The 18,472-nt window shown below is 54.9% G+C and overlaps 1 protein-coding gene across 1 annotated transcript; it reads right to left on the bottom strand.

Annotated features, from left to right (window-relative positions):
- Positions 1-11,008: 11,008 nt before the first annotated feature.
- On the bottom strand, positions 11,009-18,270 carry CERS4 (ceramide synthase 4). Its single transcript, XM_084248801.1, has 10 exons — positions 18,059-18,270; positions 15,864-15,981; positions 15,070-15,188; positions 14,919-14,976; positions 14,656-14,706; positions 14,241-14,333; positions 13,900-14,028; positions 13,199-13,305; positions 11,526-11,688; positions 11,009-11,404 (listed from the first exon to the last, which is right to left on the bottom strand). The coding sequence occupies exons 1-10, from the start codon at positions 18,229-18,231 to the stop codon at positions 11,228-11,230; spliced, it is 1,188 nt and encodes a 395-aa protein (XP_084104927.1). The 5' UTR covers positions 18,232-18,270; the 3' UTR covers positions 11,009-11,227.
- Between the last annotated feature and the right edge of the window lie 202 nt (positions 18,271-18,472).

The following is an 18,472-nucleotide window of genomic DNA, read 5'->3' as shown; positions in this document are numbered from 1 at the left end:
AAATAGAAGTGTGTTGCCTTTTGTGTCTGGCGGCTTTCCCAGGGTGTGTTCTCAAGGGTTATCCATCTTGCGGCCCTGTTTGGTTGTGGTTTGTAGGTTAGGTTATCCTAGGAAAAGAAATCAGGTATTCTCCCCTCAACACACACACACATACACACGCTCACACGCCTTTTTCTATATTGTTATCAACCTGACTAAAATGGGAATTATTTATTTGATACTTACAAAATTTGATGATAAAAAATCCTCTTCATTTTCTTTTTTGGGAGAGTTGGTTTTTATCTCCCATGTACTCATCTCATTAGTATCAATGAGTCTAGGCAAATGTAATATTTTCCTATAAATGTATTCATTTCATCTTGACTTTCAGAATTACTGGCATATATTCATGTATGTTTTGTTTTGTTTTGAACCACATTCATCCTTCCCCCCACTCTCTATTCCCACCTCTGGCAACCACCTGTCTGTCCTCTGTAACTGTGAATTCAGTTTTTTAGATACCCCATAGATTGATAAATGAGATCAATATTTGTCTCTGTCTGATGTGTCACTTAGCATAATGCCCTCAAGATCAATCCTTGTTACAAATGACAGGACTTCATTCTTTTTATGGCTATATAATATTCCATTGTGTATGTATACCATAGCTTCTTTATCCATTCATCCGTTAATGGACACTGGGTTGTTTTCCACCTCTTGACTGTTGTGAATAGTCACTGAACATGGGGCTGCAGGTATCTTTTCAAGATAATGATTTTGTTTCCCTCATCTAAGTACCAGAAGTGGAATTGCTGGATCACATGGAATTTTAATTTTTAATTTTTTGAGGAACCACCATACTGTCTTCCATCATGGCTACACCAGTTTGCATTCCCACTAGCAGTGCATCAGAGTTACCCTTTACCCATATCATTGCCAACATTTATGTCTGGTGTTTTTTTTTTTTTAAGGTTTATGTTTATTTATTTATGCATACAAGAGCTGGGGTGTAGGCCAGAGGTTTTGGGGGTGAGAGGATTAGCCAGAGACAGAGCGGGTAGCAGAACAGGCAGATCTACTGAAATACACTACTGAGGGAAGGAGCAGGTGAGACAGGAGAGGTCTGTTGTGCCATATGGGTTGCTCCCTGGCCAGGGATTGACCTCAGGCCACAGTGGCTGGTGATAGCTTGATAGTGCTGAGACTTTAACCCCTGCATCACCAGGGAGGCCCTATATCTGGTCTTTTTGATATATAGTTGTTCTTAACCTCATGTGATTTAAAAAACCCTTTTCATTTACTCCTTGCTCATTCTTTCCAGGTGTTTATTTTACTAGCTTTCCCAAAGAGTCAGAGTCTGTTATATTCTTGCCCTCTGTTGTCTTGACTTGTGCTTTAATCTGTGCAATTTCCCTAATTTCTTGTGTCATGGAGTTTTTTCTATTGTGCACTTTCTGGTCTGGTGCCATGTCACCTGTGTGACTGAGCTCAGCCTCCCTCCATGATGATGGAAATGTTCTGGAACTAGACAGGGGTGGTGAATGGACTGAATCCTGCTGAATTGTTATGTGCGTTTCACCTTGATAACATGCTGACTGGAGGCCTGTTGTCCTGTTGAGAGCTCCTGGCCAGCTGGTGGACTGAGTCCTGTATTGTGAATCTAGAATCTAGATCTAGAAAAACCAGGTTTTTCAGGGCAAGATGGCATGGTCAGTGCCAATGTGAGGACAGGGAAGGCGGGTCAAGGCGGGTAAACTTGGAATCCAGAGGAACTGGGAGATCAAAGGAACAGGCAAAGGATGTTGCACCCACCAAGGAGATGAAGCCAGTTGAAGAGGAGATGGAGGCAATCTGAAAAGGCTTCCTGGAGGAGGAGCCTTGCCTGGGCTGGGAGGTAGGGTTGAAGTGGGTCTTGAATGGTGAGCTTTCAGCACCTTGGAGAGGGCACACAAGCCCTCCATATAGGTCCCCTATAAAGAACACACATGGATCTTCCATATAGAATGAAACATAATCCCTATAAGAAAGCACACAAAAAATACATGTGATTATGTGTGTGGGGGGGGAACACATGAAGATACACAGTGGAGAAATGACATGAGCATGGACAGGCTGTGAGCAGTGTGGGCCTCAGTGGACATTACTGCCCCCAGAGCACGTGTGCAGAATGTCCAGCCTTACAGTTGCGGTGTGCGCGCCTGCTTGGGTCAGGGTGGCTGGGCTGGAGGTTAGACCACAGAAATAGCTCCTCAGAGAGAAGCTGGCCTGGAGGAAGAGGTGGTGTTGTGGTTCTCCTTATCAGAACTTCCTACAACATCCAGGATCCAGAAATCACCATAATTCCCATATCAGGCAGAGGGACCAGTGGTCCATGGGCACCTGGCACTGGATGCAACAGGATCACCTTCATGTCAGGCAAGATCCAGGAGTGCTGGCTCAGGCTGGGCAGGTAAACAGGGAAAGGACATGATGCCCCAAACTTATTTCTCACTGGGAGGGTGCCCGGGCATCACCATTGAGTTTCAGGGATCAGAAGTGCTCATTACCTGGGTTGGGGTGGGTGAAAATTGAAGTGCTGAGGGTGTCTGCATGTACTGGGGAAAGGAAAAGCCCACAGAGGCAAGGGAGAGGACTGCCTGGAGGAAGAGAGCAGAACTAGAAGCACCATTCTTTGTGAGGAGACAGAGGACTGTCCAGATCTTTGATAAGTTCTAGCTTGCTGCCCACCAGCCACACTGGCCCTTCTCCTGGGCCTACTCTCTCAGAGACCTCAGACCACAGCTGGTCCCACACAGGTCTGCCCTCCAATTGAAGCAGTGCCCCCTAAGTTGTAAAACCCAGCCCCACTGAGGGGCACCAGGTGCAGTTTGCCTCTAGTCCTCAGCAAGCCTGGCTCTGGCTGTGGTTCTTGGAGCCTCCGGCACAGGATACTGTCCTGACCTCAGTTCAGGTCCATTCTTGGCAGGGCCCAGACTTTTCCCTTTTATATCTGGTGCCACAATCCCAAACGCACCAATCAGAGGCGCAGGTTCAAGCTAAATGGGCCAGTGAGGTTCGAGCTTGCACCAGTGCTAAAGGAACTCCTGGTGTTCAGTGTGAAGCCCAGCCACCGTGAAGATGGGCCAGCGCGAGATTGAGATGGGCTTGAAAATGGGCCAATTTGATAGGAGCTTGACCAGCACCAATCAAACAGCTGGGACTAGACCCTCCCCTCCCGCCTACCCAGTCAGCTCCCCCCTTCCCCCCCACCCCAGTTCTCTGTTATGAAGCCCAACCTCAGCCCAGATCAGGCTGGGCACTGACCCACAGTCTCCTGGGAAGCAAGTGACCCTTTGCAAGGCTTTGTGTTTTCATCTGGGTGTGATACTGTGGTTTATAAGAAATACTTTTCTCGTGCATATTTGGTTTTTATCACATTTTCTGGAAATTACTAAGTGTCATGAGTGATAAAGAGGACTTCTGCTATGTGAATGAAGGCAATTTGGAGAAAACACCTGAGGATGGGCTTTGGTTGCCAGGGAAACCGGCTGACTACAGGATGGAATTTTCAGTCCCACCCCTGACTTCTGGGAGGGAAGAGGGGTGAAAAGTGGAGTTAATTTGCCAATGACCGATGATCTAATCACCCACGCCTATGTGAGGAAGCCATCATAAAAGCCCAAGAGGGAGGGGTCTCAGCCTCTAGAAGATTTGGGTGAGAATGGTGTGCCAGGAGAGGGCATGGAAGGGTCACACCTCCCCTGTGTATCTCTCCTGCCTGGTATATCTTTGATTTGTGTCTTTCAGTATCCTTTGCAATAAGCTAGTTATCTAGCGAGTACATGGGTTTCCTGAGTTGTGTGCCGTTCTAGCAGACTAAGCAAACCTGGGGTGAATCTTCTGAATCGCTGATTTATAGTGGGTTAGTTAGAAGCACAGATAATGTAGGTGAGGAAGGAAGAAAGGAAGGAGATTAAACAAATGTGGTGAGATGTTAGAGAAATCTTGATAAGAGTATGGAGCTTTTAATAATATAACAGCTTTCTGCCTCTGAGATAATCTCAAAATAAAAATAAAAACAAAGAAATAAGCCAAAATAACTCAAGTTGCTTGGGGCCTCTGTGTCCAACCCAGAACTCTTTGAAACTGATGACCAGGGACTGGACAGAGAAGAGGGGTCAGAGAGAGTGAAGACTTTAAAAGGAGAGCACATGCTTTGGCGTTGTATGGAATTAAGCCCAGGTCCTGAAGATGCGACCACCCCATTCACGCGCCAGTAAGTCAGGGCAGGGTTTTGTTGGTCTGCTAGTTTCATTATTGCACCCTGACTTTTGTGTGGTAGTTTGACTGGGTATAGAATTTTCAGTTTCCGGTATTTACCCCGTCATGCTCCTTGAACAGGGACCCATTGTCCGGCATCTGGTCTACTCATCAAAAACTCTGCTCTCCCACTGCTGATCCTCTGTAGGGAAGTTGTCTTTTTCCCTCTGGAAGCTTTTGAGGGTTTGCTTTTACTCCTTAATGACTTGGGACTCTGTTGGGTAAATGAGGTTATCAGGCTTTTTTATGCCCTCCCACCACCAGCCTCTGACCAGCACGCTCGTGATTGTGGATGCCTGGGCCAGGAGCAGGGGCCTGCGCCTGTGTAGACGTGCACACCCAGGCCTAGAAGGGGGGGATAAAAGGGCGGCGCCACTCTGGGGGCAGGGGCTCAGTGCTGTCTCCCTGCTGGCTGGTTTCCCTTGTTCACCCTTAGAAACCTGTGAAGATGATGCTGAGGGATCCAAAGTGCTCTTTAAGGCTGCTAGAACCCACAGCGACCCTACCTGGCCTGGGTTGGTTGCACAACACACTTCACACAGTAAATTTCAGTGGGGGTTTAAGAAATCCATTTGGTTTGGCTACAGCAGGCTTCTTGAATCTGGAGTTCTCATGGATTCCTTAAACTCTAGAAATGTTTCAGCAGTCAGTCAGTCAGTTAATTAGTGATGGGTTGTAATGCATTCATTCATTCATTCATACATTCTGCGGGTTTCAAAAATGTGTGGTGACGTATCTATTACTATAGTACATACAGAATAGTTTCTTTGTCCTAAGGATCCTCTGTGCTCCACCTGTTCCTCTTTCCTCTCCCACCCCCGACAATCACTGATCTTTTTAATATCACCATAGTTTTCCCTTTTTCAGAAAATTTTAGAGTTGTAATTATCCGTTATTTAGTCTTTTCAAATTGACTTCTCTCACTTAGTAATATGCCTTTGTTTCCTCCATATCTCTTCAGAGTTTGACAGCTCATTGTTATTTTTTAAGATTTATTTTTATTTATTATGCATACAAGAACTGGAGTGTAGACCAGAGGTGTGGGGTGTGAGAGGACTCACCAGAGGCAGGTTGGGGAGCAGAACAGGCGGATCTACTGATATACACTGCTGAGGAGAGCAGCAGGGAGACAGGAGAGGTCTGCTACGCCATGTGGGTCAGCTCCCTGGCCGGGGGTCGACTTCATGCTGCAGTGGTTGTGGACGACTTCATAGTGCTGAGACTTAACCCCTTGCACCACCAGGGAGGCCCTCTTGTCTATGCTTTTGCCATTCTCACACACCTGTGGTACAAGTGTAACTGTGTAGTCAGTCTTGAAGTTGGGTGATCTCAGTCCCCTGACTTTGCTCTTCTCTTTCAATGTCATGTGGGCTATTTTGTGTTGTCTGCTGCTTCATGGAACCTTTAGAATCATTTTTGTCAACATCCACAAAATAACTTGCTGGGACTGACTGGAGTTGCATTGGCCCTGTAGATCAAGGAGGGAAATGACATTTTGACGATATTGAATCTTCCTTCCTATCCATGAAATGGGCTAGTTCTCCATTTATTGGGTTATTCTTTGATTTCTTTTTTGTTATTTTGCTGATATAGTTTATACATTTTTTAAGTCTAAACGAAAATACTTAATTTTTGTGCTAATGTAAACGGTATTGTGTTAATTTCAGTCTTATTTTTTTATTGCTTATATATAAGAAAATGATTGACCTCCGTATACTTGTCACATTGCTATTATTAGTTCCAGGAGGGTTATGGGCGTGTGTAAATTCTTTTGTATCTTTTACATCGATGATCACATAATCTGTGAACAATGCGTTTTATTTCTTCTTGATTTATTATGTTCCTTTTATTTCATTTGCTTTTCTTTCCTAGTACAATGTTGAAAGGCAACATCCTTGCCTTGTTCCTGATCTTGGCAGAAAAGCTTTGAGTCTCTGACCGTTAAATATGACACTAGTTGTAGGGATTTCCTATCAAATTGAGAAAGTTTCCCTCTATTTCTAATTTATTGGCTTTTCACATTTTTTTACATTCTGGTAAAATACACATAACAGGGCCTCCCTCGTGGCACAGAGGTTAAAGTCTCAGTGCTATCAAGCTATTGCCAGCCAGCCAGCCGCCGCGGCATGAATTCGGTCCCTGCCAGGGAGGTGACCCACATGGCGCAGCAGACCTCTCCTGTGTTCCGATACTCCCCTCAGCAGTGTATTTCAGTAGATCTGCCTGTTCTTTTTTTTTTTTTTTAAAGATTTTATTTATTCATACAAGCACTGGGGTACAGGCCAGAGGCACAGGAGGACGAGAGAATTCACCTGAGACAGAGCAGGGAGCAGAACAGGCAGACGGACTGAACACTGCTGAGGGGAGCAGTGGGCGAGACAGGAGAGGTCTGCTGCGCCATGTGGGAATCTCCCTGGTCAGCTGGGAATCAAACCGGTGCTGCAGAGGCTGCACAGTGCAGACAGCTGCACAGTGCAGCACTCAACCCGCTATGCCCTGAGGAGCACCTTTTTTTTTTTTAAAAAGATTTATTTATTTATGCATATAAGTACTGGGGTACAGGCCAGAGGTGGGGGGGTGGTGGTGGTGAAAGGATTCACCAGAGACAGAGGGGAACAGAACAGGCAGATTCACTGAATTACACTGCTGAGGGGAGCAGCGGGCGAGTCAGGAGAGGTCTGCTGCGCCATGTGGGTCACCTTCCTGGCCGGGGATTGAACTTGTGCTGCAGTGGCTGCGGGTAGCTTCATAATCCTGTGTCTTAACCCCTTGCGCCACCCGGGAGGCCCAGATCCTCCTGTTCTGCTCCCCGTCTGTCTCTGGTGAATCCTCGAATCCCCTGCACCTCTGACCTACACCCCAGCTCTTGTATGCATAAATAAATAAAAAATAAATGTTAAAAAAAATAACATAACGTAATAATTACCATCTTAACTATTTTTAATTGTGTAGTTCGAGAGGGTTAGTATAGTCACCTTATTGTGTAACCGATCTCTAGAACTCTTTTCATCTTATAAAATTGAAACTCTAAACCCGTTAAATAACTCCCCCTTCCTCCTTCCTCCCACCTCTGACAACCACTGTTCTACATTCTACCTCCATGGATTTGCCACTTTTAGACACCTTATGTAAGTGGAATCATACTGTATTTGTCTTTTCATGTTTGGCTTATTGCACTCAGCCTAATGTCGTCAAAGTTTATCTACATAACATGTGTCAGAATTTCCTTCCTTTTTAACACTGAGTAATATTGCATTGTATTTTTCCAAGGTTTAAAAATTCCATTCCTGTGACTTGCCTGTTTATATCCTGCTGGCTCCGTTTCTGTTGGGGGCTCTTTTTCTCAATGATTTTCAGGAATTCTTCATTCGGGTCAGTTGTGGATAGTCCTGCCTGCGCTCTCGATGTTTACTGTCTTTGAGAGACTCACCTGTGGCCCCTCACCTGTGATTGCCTGGGAATGGCCCCAACTCCCAGTTAGAGCCGAGCTCTCATTAGCCGGAAACTCAGGCCCTGGCTGCCCGATCAGGTCACAGACAGTACGTGATCCGGCTGGTGACGCTTGGGAAGTGTTCCCTGGGCCTTTTAGGAACGTTTTCTCTTTCCTGGCATAGGGGAGGAAGACTGAATCCTGGAACCAGTGCAGCCACCATTCTTTCAGGACTGGTTCTGCCTCAGGGCATGGGCCTCACCCACAGAAAGAAGCCAAGAACACAGAGAAAGTCGGAACCTGGATGTTGTGAGCCCCTGGAGCAAACCATTCCTGAGGCTGGATCTGCCTCTGAATTTTACAGTTATGGGAGTCAATAAAACCTTTTCAAATGCACATATTTTTTGGGGGGTAAGTGTAGCACCCATGATTGTGGACAGGTGGGCCCGGAGAGTGCGGCGTGTGCGTGTGTAAGTGCTCACACCTGCGCAAGAGGTGTGGGCTGAAAGGGAGGCATCTCTCTGAGGCAAGATTATGAGAGGACGCGAGACTGAGGGCGAGAAGAACGCCAGAGAGAAAGCAGGTCTGTCCCGATGCAGCACTAGAGGCCTGCAAAATCCACCGACAGCTCCAAAATTCTCTTTTCATCCGTGCGAATGAACGAGGATGGCGGCACGTCAGTAAGTTTCCCGTCTCTTGCAACCGAAAACTTCCCGACTCCTGCAGTCAGTCGCCTTTCGTCTTGCTGAGCGCCTCCAAATGGTAAGTTTTTGCTTTCTGGTTTGAGCTTTTGTTTAAATTCACTGCCTTAACGTCAGACTGATAGTTTTCTAGAATTTTAGTAACTTAGAGCTTTTATTCTTTTAAATCAAAGTTAAATTGACGAATCTGTCCAACTGTCCCTTAAGGCTTGTTATGAAAAATCGCTCTGTTCGCGTCTCTTCTGTTCTGGCCTCAGCCTTCCCTGCGGCGGGGTCTGTTGTGGTTTTGGGTTCTGTTTTGCTAGGGTTAGTGATGTTGGTTGCTTTCCATGCACTGTTGGCTTCTTGTATATATTCTTCCGAGAAAGGTGGAGCCAAGTCTTTTGTCCTTTTTTTCGTTGTTGGTTGTCGAGTTCTAGTTCTTTGTCTATTCTGGGTAGATGGCCCTTTCAGGGACAAGGTTTGCCAATAGTGTCCCCATTCTATGGATTAGCTTTTTCCTATTTGTAGGTCACCTTTCTGCAGCTCACTTTTAAATTGTATTTGTCAATAAGTATCTATTACCCCATCTCACCACCCCAGAAGCTACGACAGTCAGTCATTTATATCTACCTGGAGCCCGTCACCTGCCTCCCGGTATCACTGTTCTGAATTTCGTGTTTATCTTTTCTTTATTAAGTCGTTCTGCTAAGCATTCATGCCTAAACAATTCATTTTGGGTTGTTTTTGAACTTTATAAAATGGTCGACAAGCTATATGCACCTGAACGGCTTTCTGCAGTTTGTGCCAATTTATACTCCGCCCGATACTTGGGAGGTTTTTAGTGATTCCTGTCTTCTCCAACACTTGCTTTGTCCAATTTTTTTTAAAAAAGATTTTATTTTATTTATACAAGCACTGGGTACAGTCAGAAGCGTGGGAGGGTGAGAGAATTCACCAGAGCGGGGAACAGAACAGGCAGACTGACGAAATACACTGCTGAGGGGAGCAGCGGGCGCAGCAGGAGAGGTCTGTCGCGCCATGTGGGACCCTCGCTGGCAGCCGGGGATTGAACCGGTGCTGCAGAGGCTGTGGGCAGCGCTCAACCACTGCGCCACCAGGGTAGGCCTGCTTTGTCCAGTTTTTTAACGCTGGCCAACTGATGGATGTGAAATGGTGTCTCATAGTCTTGCTTTGAATTTCCCTGATTATGTCTTCATACATTTATTGGCTTCTTTTTTGTAAATGTTCATTGTGTATTTTGCTCTTTTTTTTTAGGCTGGCTGTTTTTCTTGCTGATCTGTAGACGCACTAGTGACACTTAGAAGTGCCTTCAGGGGTAAAGAGATGCTTTTGCACCACCAGCTATTATTAAATCCACCTCCTGGGTTTACACTGGTGCCAGGCCCAGGGTCCCTGCAAACTTCACCAACAGGGGGTGCCATCACGCCATGTACCCGCTCAGGACAGCCAGCCCGAGTAGCTTGGACTCACATTTTGCTTTCGCTGAGCAAGGCCAGGCATCCTTTCATTTGCTTCAAGGCGGTTGGTGGTGTTCTCCTGCGGGCCAACCACCTGTTGCACATTCACCTTCCCACCTCCTCCCGGCATCTCTCCTGCTGTAATATTCCCTTATCCCACCGTGTCCTTCTGACATCTCACCCTCCTCAGGCGCTAGTCCCGGCTCTCACCCGACTCCTCTCCCGCAGCTCTTTGCCTCCCCCCGCCCTTTTCTTCCCTGCTTTCTCACTCTCGTGCCATCTTTTCTCCTCTGCAGCTGCTGCTCCTGTGCCTGCTGCCTGTCTCCAGCACCGTCCTCTCACCTCTGTTCTCTCCCTCCTGTTCCCTCTGTCACAAAAGGTGAGCCTCCCCCTTGTGGGTCTGCCAGTGTGGACGCTGTCCTCTCGCTTCTCCACCCCCTTAATCCTTTTCCTCCTCCATCTCGCTGCTGCTGCTCAGAACTGCCGCTCTTGGGCTGTTTTCTCTCTCTCCTCCCCCCTCCCCTTCTCTCTCCCGCGTCCTCTGTTATCTTCTCTTTTCCAACACTCTTCCTCTCTGACTGCTTCTGGGTATGGGGACTGGTCATCAGATCTTATGAGGGGCCCTTCCCGCAGCTCCCAAGGAGACTGTGATCTCATCGAGGTTGACCCTGGGAAGCTTACAAGGCCGTTTCCCTGTCTCCGGGGTGGGGCCTGCTGGCCTTGCTCGAGGGAGAGGCACGAATCTCCCTCCGCCTCTGCTTGGCCTCTGGCCTGTGTGACCTTGGGCCTGGGACTCCATCTGTCTGAACCCAGCACCTTCTCCCCGTAAGCTGCATCGGGAAGTACCTGGCCAAGGGCAGCTGGGGCGGAGTGAGGAGGCAGGCTGAGGCCTGGGCTGGACACAGGCACCGCTGGGTCCCCAGGAGTGGGCACATGTCTCGGGGTGCCAGTGAGTGCCCCATCACTGGGGTTTGTAAGCAGAGTCCTGGCTCCTGGAGGGCCCGTGGGGATGGACAAGGAGCTGTTGCAGGATGCAAAAGCTCAGGCAGAGAATTTGGCTCCATTCAAGTTTTATTGGACCCCTTTCAGCCCAGGGCTCCTCAGTCCCCAGGCTGGAGCCCGGATGCAGTTCCGTTGGGTTCTAGCATCTTGCTGTGGGCCCCAGATTCTGTCTAGTGCCCAAGGGAAAGAGGAACGGGGGGCAGAAGGAAGGGGCTGGAGACAGATCATCAGCCCTCACCCCCACCTGGGGTGGGGCCTTCCCTGCTTCTGCGGGGCTAACCCAAGGGTCGCGTGTCCAGTCGCACTGCCTGTCCGGGCTGTCGGACTCTGCTGCCCCAGGCCCTGTCCTCGTCAGGTCACATGGCCGACGTGTGCCCATTGGCTAGCCGCCCAACTGTGCGGCTCCGAGGGCCATCCGCGGAGGTTTCCCTGGGCCCGTGGGCTGCCCCGTTCTTTAGCGGTGGACCCTCCTTGTCTGTCTCCCCGTCGCTGGAGTCTGGCTCCTCCACGTCGCTTCGAACATCCTTCTCCATCTGGGGAGCGAGGGAGGGAGTGGGAGGGGGGCAGAGCTCAGAGCCGGAGGAGGACTGAGGCGCGAGGTGGGTACGGGGGTGCTCCAGGGAGGGTCACACAAGCCGGCCCTCACTGTCATACCTGGCCCTGGTTGGTGAAGCTGAAGAGCATGCGGACGATGAGGTAGGACCAGAACACGTGCAGCAGCTGCAGCAGCATCAGGAGCGCATTGAAGAAGTAATAGCCGAAGAACGGGCGGGCCTGGATGACGGTGATGGACTCATAGAGCGTCGTGTAGAGGATCCTGGGGGGCGGGGGTGGGGCGCAGGGCTTCACCAGCGGCTTAGCCCCTGTCCCTGCAATCTCTACCCTATGATACCTTCCCTGTTCCAGAGGCTTCTGTGGCTCCCTCTACCCGTAGGATGACACCTACCTTCTCAGCTGGCATTTGAGAGCCCCTCACCTGGGTGTATTAAATCAGTAGAAAGCAAAAGTTCGCAGACTGGCTGCTCGTGACCATTTGGCAGCTCAGCTGTCCCCCTGGGTGGTCCTCTCATCCTTGTCCCCTCAGATCGCCAGCAACCCCGCCCCCAGCAGGTGGCTGCTCACTGCCCGTGCAGCTGGAGAGAACGTCCTGGGCCACTCACCACCTGGGCATCCTTCCCCCTCCGCTGGCCCTGGACGTACTGTTCTTGATCCCGCCCTGGCTACAACTTTCCCCTCAAGAACATGGCCCCTGCTCCCTTCACCCACCCTCCTGCAGGCTCTGCCACCAGTGCCAACCCTGCTGTGAACACAGGAGGCAGGAAAGCAAAGGCCAGAACCAAAAAAGCTCTCGTGACCCCACTTTGCCCCTCTGGCTACTGCCTCGTTTCCTCTGCCTTGAACCCCCTTGAAAGAACAGGCTCCACCTCTTCCCCTGTCAAGCTTCCCCCCACCCCACACAGCCTGGTCATGGGGTCACCTGTGACCCACTTTGCTCAGGCAGTAGACGCTTAGCTCCTCTTCGAGGTCCTTTCCTTGTGCCTTCAGAGGCCCTTCTCTCCCTGTCTCTGCAGCCCCTCACCCTGCAAACGTTGGGGCCCCTCTGGCCTCTGTCTGCGCCTGGTGCTCAGGTGACCTGTCCTGCCATAGCCGCAAATACTGGACATGGACATCTCTCCCGAGAAATTCAGGCTGGCGTGCCTGCTGCATCCCCTGACTTTTCTGAAGGGCCCCTCAAATCTAGCAGAGCCAGAACTGGGCTCCCTGATTCTCAAGCAGCAACTCTGAGCTCATTCCATCTCCTGGCCCTGAAGTCATCCCCGGTCCCCAGCCTGGTCTCTGCCCGCCCGGCCGGGCCGTCAAGGCGCTGCTCTTCGCAAGCCGAGCACGTAGCTGTTCCCGCCGCGGCCACCAGAGGGCGCCCGTGGGCACCCGGGTCAGGTGCTGCCCCGGGGCCTCGGAACCCTCCGCGGCTCGGGTCTCAGTTTTGATAAAAGCCCAAGGCCGCGCCACGGCCCACACAGCCTGGCAAGGCCGCCCATCACCCCGCGCCCTTCCATCACCCCCGCCCCAGCCCTCACTCTGCGTCAGCCGCCCGGCCTCCCGCTGCTCCCCTCCGCGGGGCCGTCTGGCGCGGGCCCGGCAGGCGCCGGCCGGGGCGAGCAGGGCCCGGCGGTCTCCGCGGACGCGGCCCGGCCTGCCCCGGCCACCCCGTGGGACTCCAGCTCCCGCCTGCCCTGGGCCCCGGCGCCTTCCTCGGCCCTCCCCGCGGGCGCCCCGTCGGGGCGAGGCCGCCCCCCCCCCGCCCCCCGCGCCCCGGGGCGGCTCACTGGGTGGGGAAGAGCACGAGGCGCGTGTAGATGAAGACCAGGGCGAAGAGCAGGAAGAGCACGTCGCACACCTTCCGCGACTCCGTGTAGTTGAACATCTTGCAGGCCTGGGGGCGAGAGGGAGGTGGCCCGGGCCCGCGGGGGGGGGGGGGCGGCGCTGGTGGGGCCAGGTGGGACGGGGCGGGGCCTTCGCGAGGAGAAAGCACCGCGGGGCCGGGCAGGTGAGTGGGGGTGGGGCGCTCATTCCCCGGGAACTTCGAGAGAAGTGAGAAGTGCGTATGGGGGGGACAGTCTCTCAGGGCGCCTAGACGAAGTGGGGCCTAGTCTAGCAAGGCTGGGGGGCGGGGCCTCGTTTCCCAGGTAAGCCGAAAGGGGCGGGGCCTCCGGGAGGGCGGGGCGGGGCCTCCGGGAGGGCGGGGCGGGGCCTCCGGGAGGGCGGGGCGGGGCCTCCGGGAGGGCGGGGCGGGGCCTCCGGGAGGGCGGGGCGGGGCCTCCGGGAGGGCGGGGCGGGGCCTCCGGGAGGGCGGGGCGGGGCCTCCGGGAGGGCGGGGCGGGGCCTCCGGGAGGGCGGGGCGGGGCCTCCGGGAGGGCGGGGCGGGGCCTCCGGGAGGGCGGGGCGGGGCCTCCGGGAGGGCGGGGCGGGGCCTCCGGGAGGGCGGGGCGGGGCCTCCGGGAGGGCGGGGCGGGGCCGGGCGGCGCACCTCCAGCAGGTAGTCTGCACAGTCGTGCAGCAGCAGCACCAGAGAGCCGATGCGCAGCAGGTTGGCGCTGTAGGAGAAGGTGACCAAGGTGATGGTCACGAAGTGGTGCACCACCTGTTCCTTGAAATCCTGCGGGAGACGGCACGTCACAGCCGGGACTAGGCTGGGCGGCCAGAGGCCCCACCGCGCGGGCGGGAGCGGGCCCTCTGAGGCCGGTGGTGTCTGGACCCGGGGGACTCCGTGCCTCCTGCCTGGGGTGGATCTTAGGGTGAGGGCGTGGCTGCCCCTCCCCCACCAGCGATGGGCATCACTTTCCCACCAGACTCTCGGGGTGGCCTCACCTTCCGCTTGATGTCGAAAGGCAGTGTGAGCAGCAGCGAGATGTAGAAACTCAGCTCCAGGAGGTACCAGTAGTACAGGGCTGGCTTCAGGGGCTGTGGCAGGGCGGGGTGAGGTTAGCTGTGGGGGGTGGAGGCCCCGCAGGGTGGGATTCAGGGCCCTCCCCACTGACTCAAAACAGGACACTTGGATCCCAGTGAGTGAGGAGCTGAGTTCCCCGTCCCTGGAGGTAATCAAGGACAGTAGTTTCATGGCCGCTCCTGCTCTGGTTTCTTGCCTCCTGGCCCCTCTCTACTCCGTGGGGAAGGTACAAATAGAGTGGGGGACTCCCATGCGACGTCCAGGTTTCGCTCTCCAGCTGTGACTTCAGGAACTCTGACCGCCCCGCCCTCCGAGTTGAGCCCCCCCACTACTCACCTGTTTGGGGTAATTGTCCCAACACCTTACTGGAGTCCACAGCCATGATTCCTGTGGGGGAAATGGGAGTCTGAGGCTGCCCGAAAGCCCAGCCCCCATCTGGGTATGGGGCCTCCTTCACTGCAGCACCCCAGCTCCGTGAGTGTGACAGGCACCCACTGAGCATGACCAAGCCGAGCAGGGGTGCCTGCAGCCCATCCCCAGGCCTGGGACATCGGCGTAGAGGGGCAGGTGCAGGGCAGGGGTGCAGACGGCACACTCACGTGGTAGAGGACGGAGAGGCCGCCGCCGAAGGAGCACAGGTAGAAGACGAACCTCCAGCTGCAGGGAAGGAGCCGGGAGCAGCTGAGGCAATAGCAGCCCCCTGAGCCCCTGGTCACCCGGTCACCCTTTCCCAGTCCCGCCTGCGCCTACCTGGCCTCACAGAACTTCTTGGTCAGGCTGGGCCGGTTCTGGTTCCGGCGTCTGCGGAACCAGTGTTGGATCTGTCGCAGCGTGAGGCCACACTGGGCAGCAAGGAGGGCCATCTGCGGCTGGGGAGGGACAGGCCAGAGTCGTGGGGCGCCTCCCCACCCCTGCCCCAGACGGGTGGACCTAGCCCTGCTCTCCTTTCCCCTGCAGCCCCAAAGCCCACTGTCAGGTCGCCAAGTCTAACGATGGAGATGGAGAAGTTGGGGGCCATGGGCGGGGCCCCGCCAAATAGCTGGGCCTATGAGAACTCAGCCTGCTCGCAAGACAGGCAAGTGGCTGATGGGGGCAGCTCCACATGGGAGTTTCCCTGAACCCCTTCCAGAATGGTTTTACCTCCACCGCGGGCAGGCAGTTGAAACCTCGCCCCCTACCCCTGCAAGGACAAGGGGAGAGGGGACCAGAAGACTCCCCTGTAGAAGCTGCCCTTGCCCTCCCCATCCGATGGCTCCTTGGCTTCCACCTTTCCCCCTCAGGACTCATGCAGCCCAGGGCTGTCTCTGCCCCGCCCCCACTGCACCCTGGAATTGTCAGGCACTCCCCCCAGAATAGGAGAGCAACCTCCCCCAGCCCAGCCTCAGGGGATGCTCGCTGGGCAGCTGAGCCCAGCGATAGGGTCCCAGTGGAGTGGGGGCCCTACAGGCCACCCTGAGCTTCCCCTGTCCCCAGCAACTAGGCCCATCCACAGGTGGCCGTGCTGGCCGAGGTGGAGGTGGTGTGTGGGGAGGGGGAACTCTCACCTCTTTGGGCCTCTGGCTTTCCCTGAGGAAGTATTTTTCCAGGGTCGCATTGGGCTTCATGGGCCTCCGGGCCTGATCCCGCACGCCCATCCACCGGCTCAGGGGCAGGGCGATGCATCTGGGTGCAGAAGGCAGAGCTGTCAGCCCAGGTGAGGCGGGGAGAGCAGGCTACCGTGCAGAAACTGAGGCTCAGAGGGGTGTAGGCTGGCTGCCGCCCTGGACCAAACCAAACTGGACTGGACTGGCGCTGGGTGTGAAGGTCACCTCTTGGGGTACCCAAGTACCTTCACTTGACCCAGTCCCAAGCCAGAGAAAACAGCCCCTGGCTGCCTGCCTGGCGGTGGCCTGGGTCCTGGGCAGCCCCCACCAGGCTGGGGCTCCTGCTCAGCATCCGCCCACGGGGTGAACACCTGGAGGAGCTGGGGCCCTGGACAATCACCCCACTCCCCACAACGGGGGCCCCGGGGCCAGGGGCCTGGCCCAGTGTTCATATCCACCAGCCAAAATCGCCCTCCCTTTGGGATGCCAAGGCTCAGAGCAGCAGCCACGGCGGGCGGGGAGGGCGGAGAGCAGGGACGGTCACTCGTGAGTGCTTCCACGCGCCACGCACGGGCCGCGGCCTCACCGCTCCGTGGCCCCCTTAACCCCTTTGTCCGCGTCCTCATCGTCCAGACGGGCAAACTGCCAGGACACAGTGAGTGAGTGACCGGCCACCTGGAATGTGGACCCAGGATTCACTTTCCCTCAGCATGGGGCAGCTTCTGCCTCCGTCCAGGGAATAGCGGCCTCCACTCCCGCTGCACCAGGGCAGGCGCCCTTGGGACCGAGGAAGCCCCCACCTCAGAAGGAAGCCAGCAGCTGAATCTGTGGAGACGCCTCTCGGGGCGGGGTTCCAGTATGGCCTGGCATACCACCACCCCACGCCTCACCCCGCCTGGGAGCAGACCCTGGAGGCCTGGGTGAACTCAGTCTCCCAGGATCCCTCAGGCAAAGCCTCAGGCCCAGCTAGCTAACCTGCTGGCTGTGTGACCTCAGGCAGGTCACTTGGCCTCTCTGTGCCTCAACTTCCTGTTCTCTGAAAAGGGGAGTGTGTCACCCTGTCATGGGTTTGCATGGACAGCACAGTGCGTTAAGGCTGCTTGGAATAGTGGCTGCATGTGGTCAGTGCTTAAAGGGTGTCTGTGAAATCAATCAAGGCCACAGGACATCCCCTGGGGAGCCCGGGAGGTGCCTGGAGAGTGGAGAGAAAACAAGCTGCAGAACACACCGTGTCCCTGCAGCCAGGGTGGGGCCGGGAGGGAGCCGCAGTAGGCAGTGGAGGATGGATTTCTGCCAGGAGGAGCAAGACAGGCTTCCTGGACCCCAGTTGGGAAGGAGCTGTAGAGGCAGGGTGCCGAGGCCATGCGGCCGCAAAGAGGGGGTACACTTGAAATCAGGTGTCAGGAGTAGAGGGGGAGGGGCTCTTGGACATAGAAGGTAAACCTGGGGTCAGGTCAGGGGCCTGCCCAGGTAGGTCTGGCAGCTGTGGCCACAGCACTGGTCATATGGGAGAGGACAGGACCAGCTGGGGCGGGGAGGAGAGGCCTGGAATCAGACACCCAGGAAGGCAGAGGGACCCCTGTCTGGAGCAGCATCTGGGTTAGGAGAGAAATGACGAGAAATCCAGGGAGTGCCACCAGGAGGGTACGGCGAACCCAGACAGGTGGCACACCTAGGGTGGGGCCCCAGCTGCCGGAGGTCAGGGTTGACTGGGGGGGCGGGGCATCGGGGGTCCCTGTGCTTCTTCCTTTAGCTACAGAGGGGAGGAAGGAGGGGACATGATAGAAGGAATCAAGAGGGGGTGATGGGGTGAGGGAGATGCAGTGGGGGCGCAGCAGGGGCTTTCCCTGGGGGGGCAGAGGGCGGAGGCACACGCGGGCATTTCTTCACTGTCTGGCCCCTGCAGGCTCCCAGCAAGCGGGCACCTACCCACCGAGGCATCCGCTCCCACAGTCTTCTGAAGATGCTGACACACCCAGACCCAGGTGCAGCCAGTGGCCAGTAAACCAGTCAGAAGAGTGGGTGGTGGCAGTGGGGGGCAGGACGGAGTCAGAAAAAGCACTTCGCCTGAAAGCCTGGCCCCCAGGCCCCCGCGGGACACCAGGGTAACCAAGGACGCAGGCGGCGGTCGGCACACCCAGCCCGGCGGTACTCACCTCTCGAAGGCGAAGCGCAGGACCACCATGGCCAGCGCCAGGGGCAGGGCGGCCAGTAAGTCCCGGGGGTGGGCGTAGACCAGGCCATCCCGGTCCTCAAGGTCAGCCCACGAGTTGTTGGCTGGTAACCAGAACCTGTCCTGCCACAGCCACTGGGTCAGGCTGGACCACATCCTGTGGACACACGCGCCGTGAGTGGAGCGCGCAGCAGGGCGGGGGCTGGGGGGGCTGGGGGTGCTGAGCCGCGGGGGCAGTGCGGGAAGGGACCCCGCCTGGTCAAGGGCAGCTTTTCGGCCTTGGAAGGGCAGGTTTTGTCTATTACCCCCAACGTCATGCCCCCTCCAGCACGAGGCAACCTCTGTCTTATTCCATGGTCAGGATGGACTTGGGCTGTGTGTCCCCAGGCAAGTGACC

Source organism: Talpa europaea (assembly GCF_964194135.1).
Source record: "Talpa europaea genome assembly, chromosome: 12".
Classification (NCBI taxonomy): Eukaryota; Metazoa; Chordata; class Mammalia; order Eulipotyphla; family Talpidae; genus Talpa; species Talpa europaea.
This window is presented reverse-complemented; position numbering and strand designations above follow the sequence as displayed.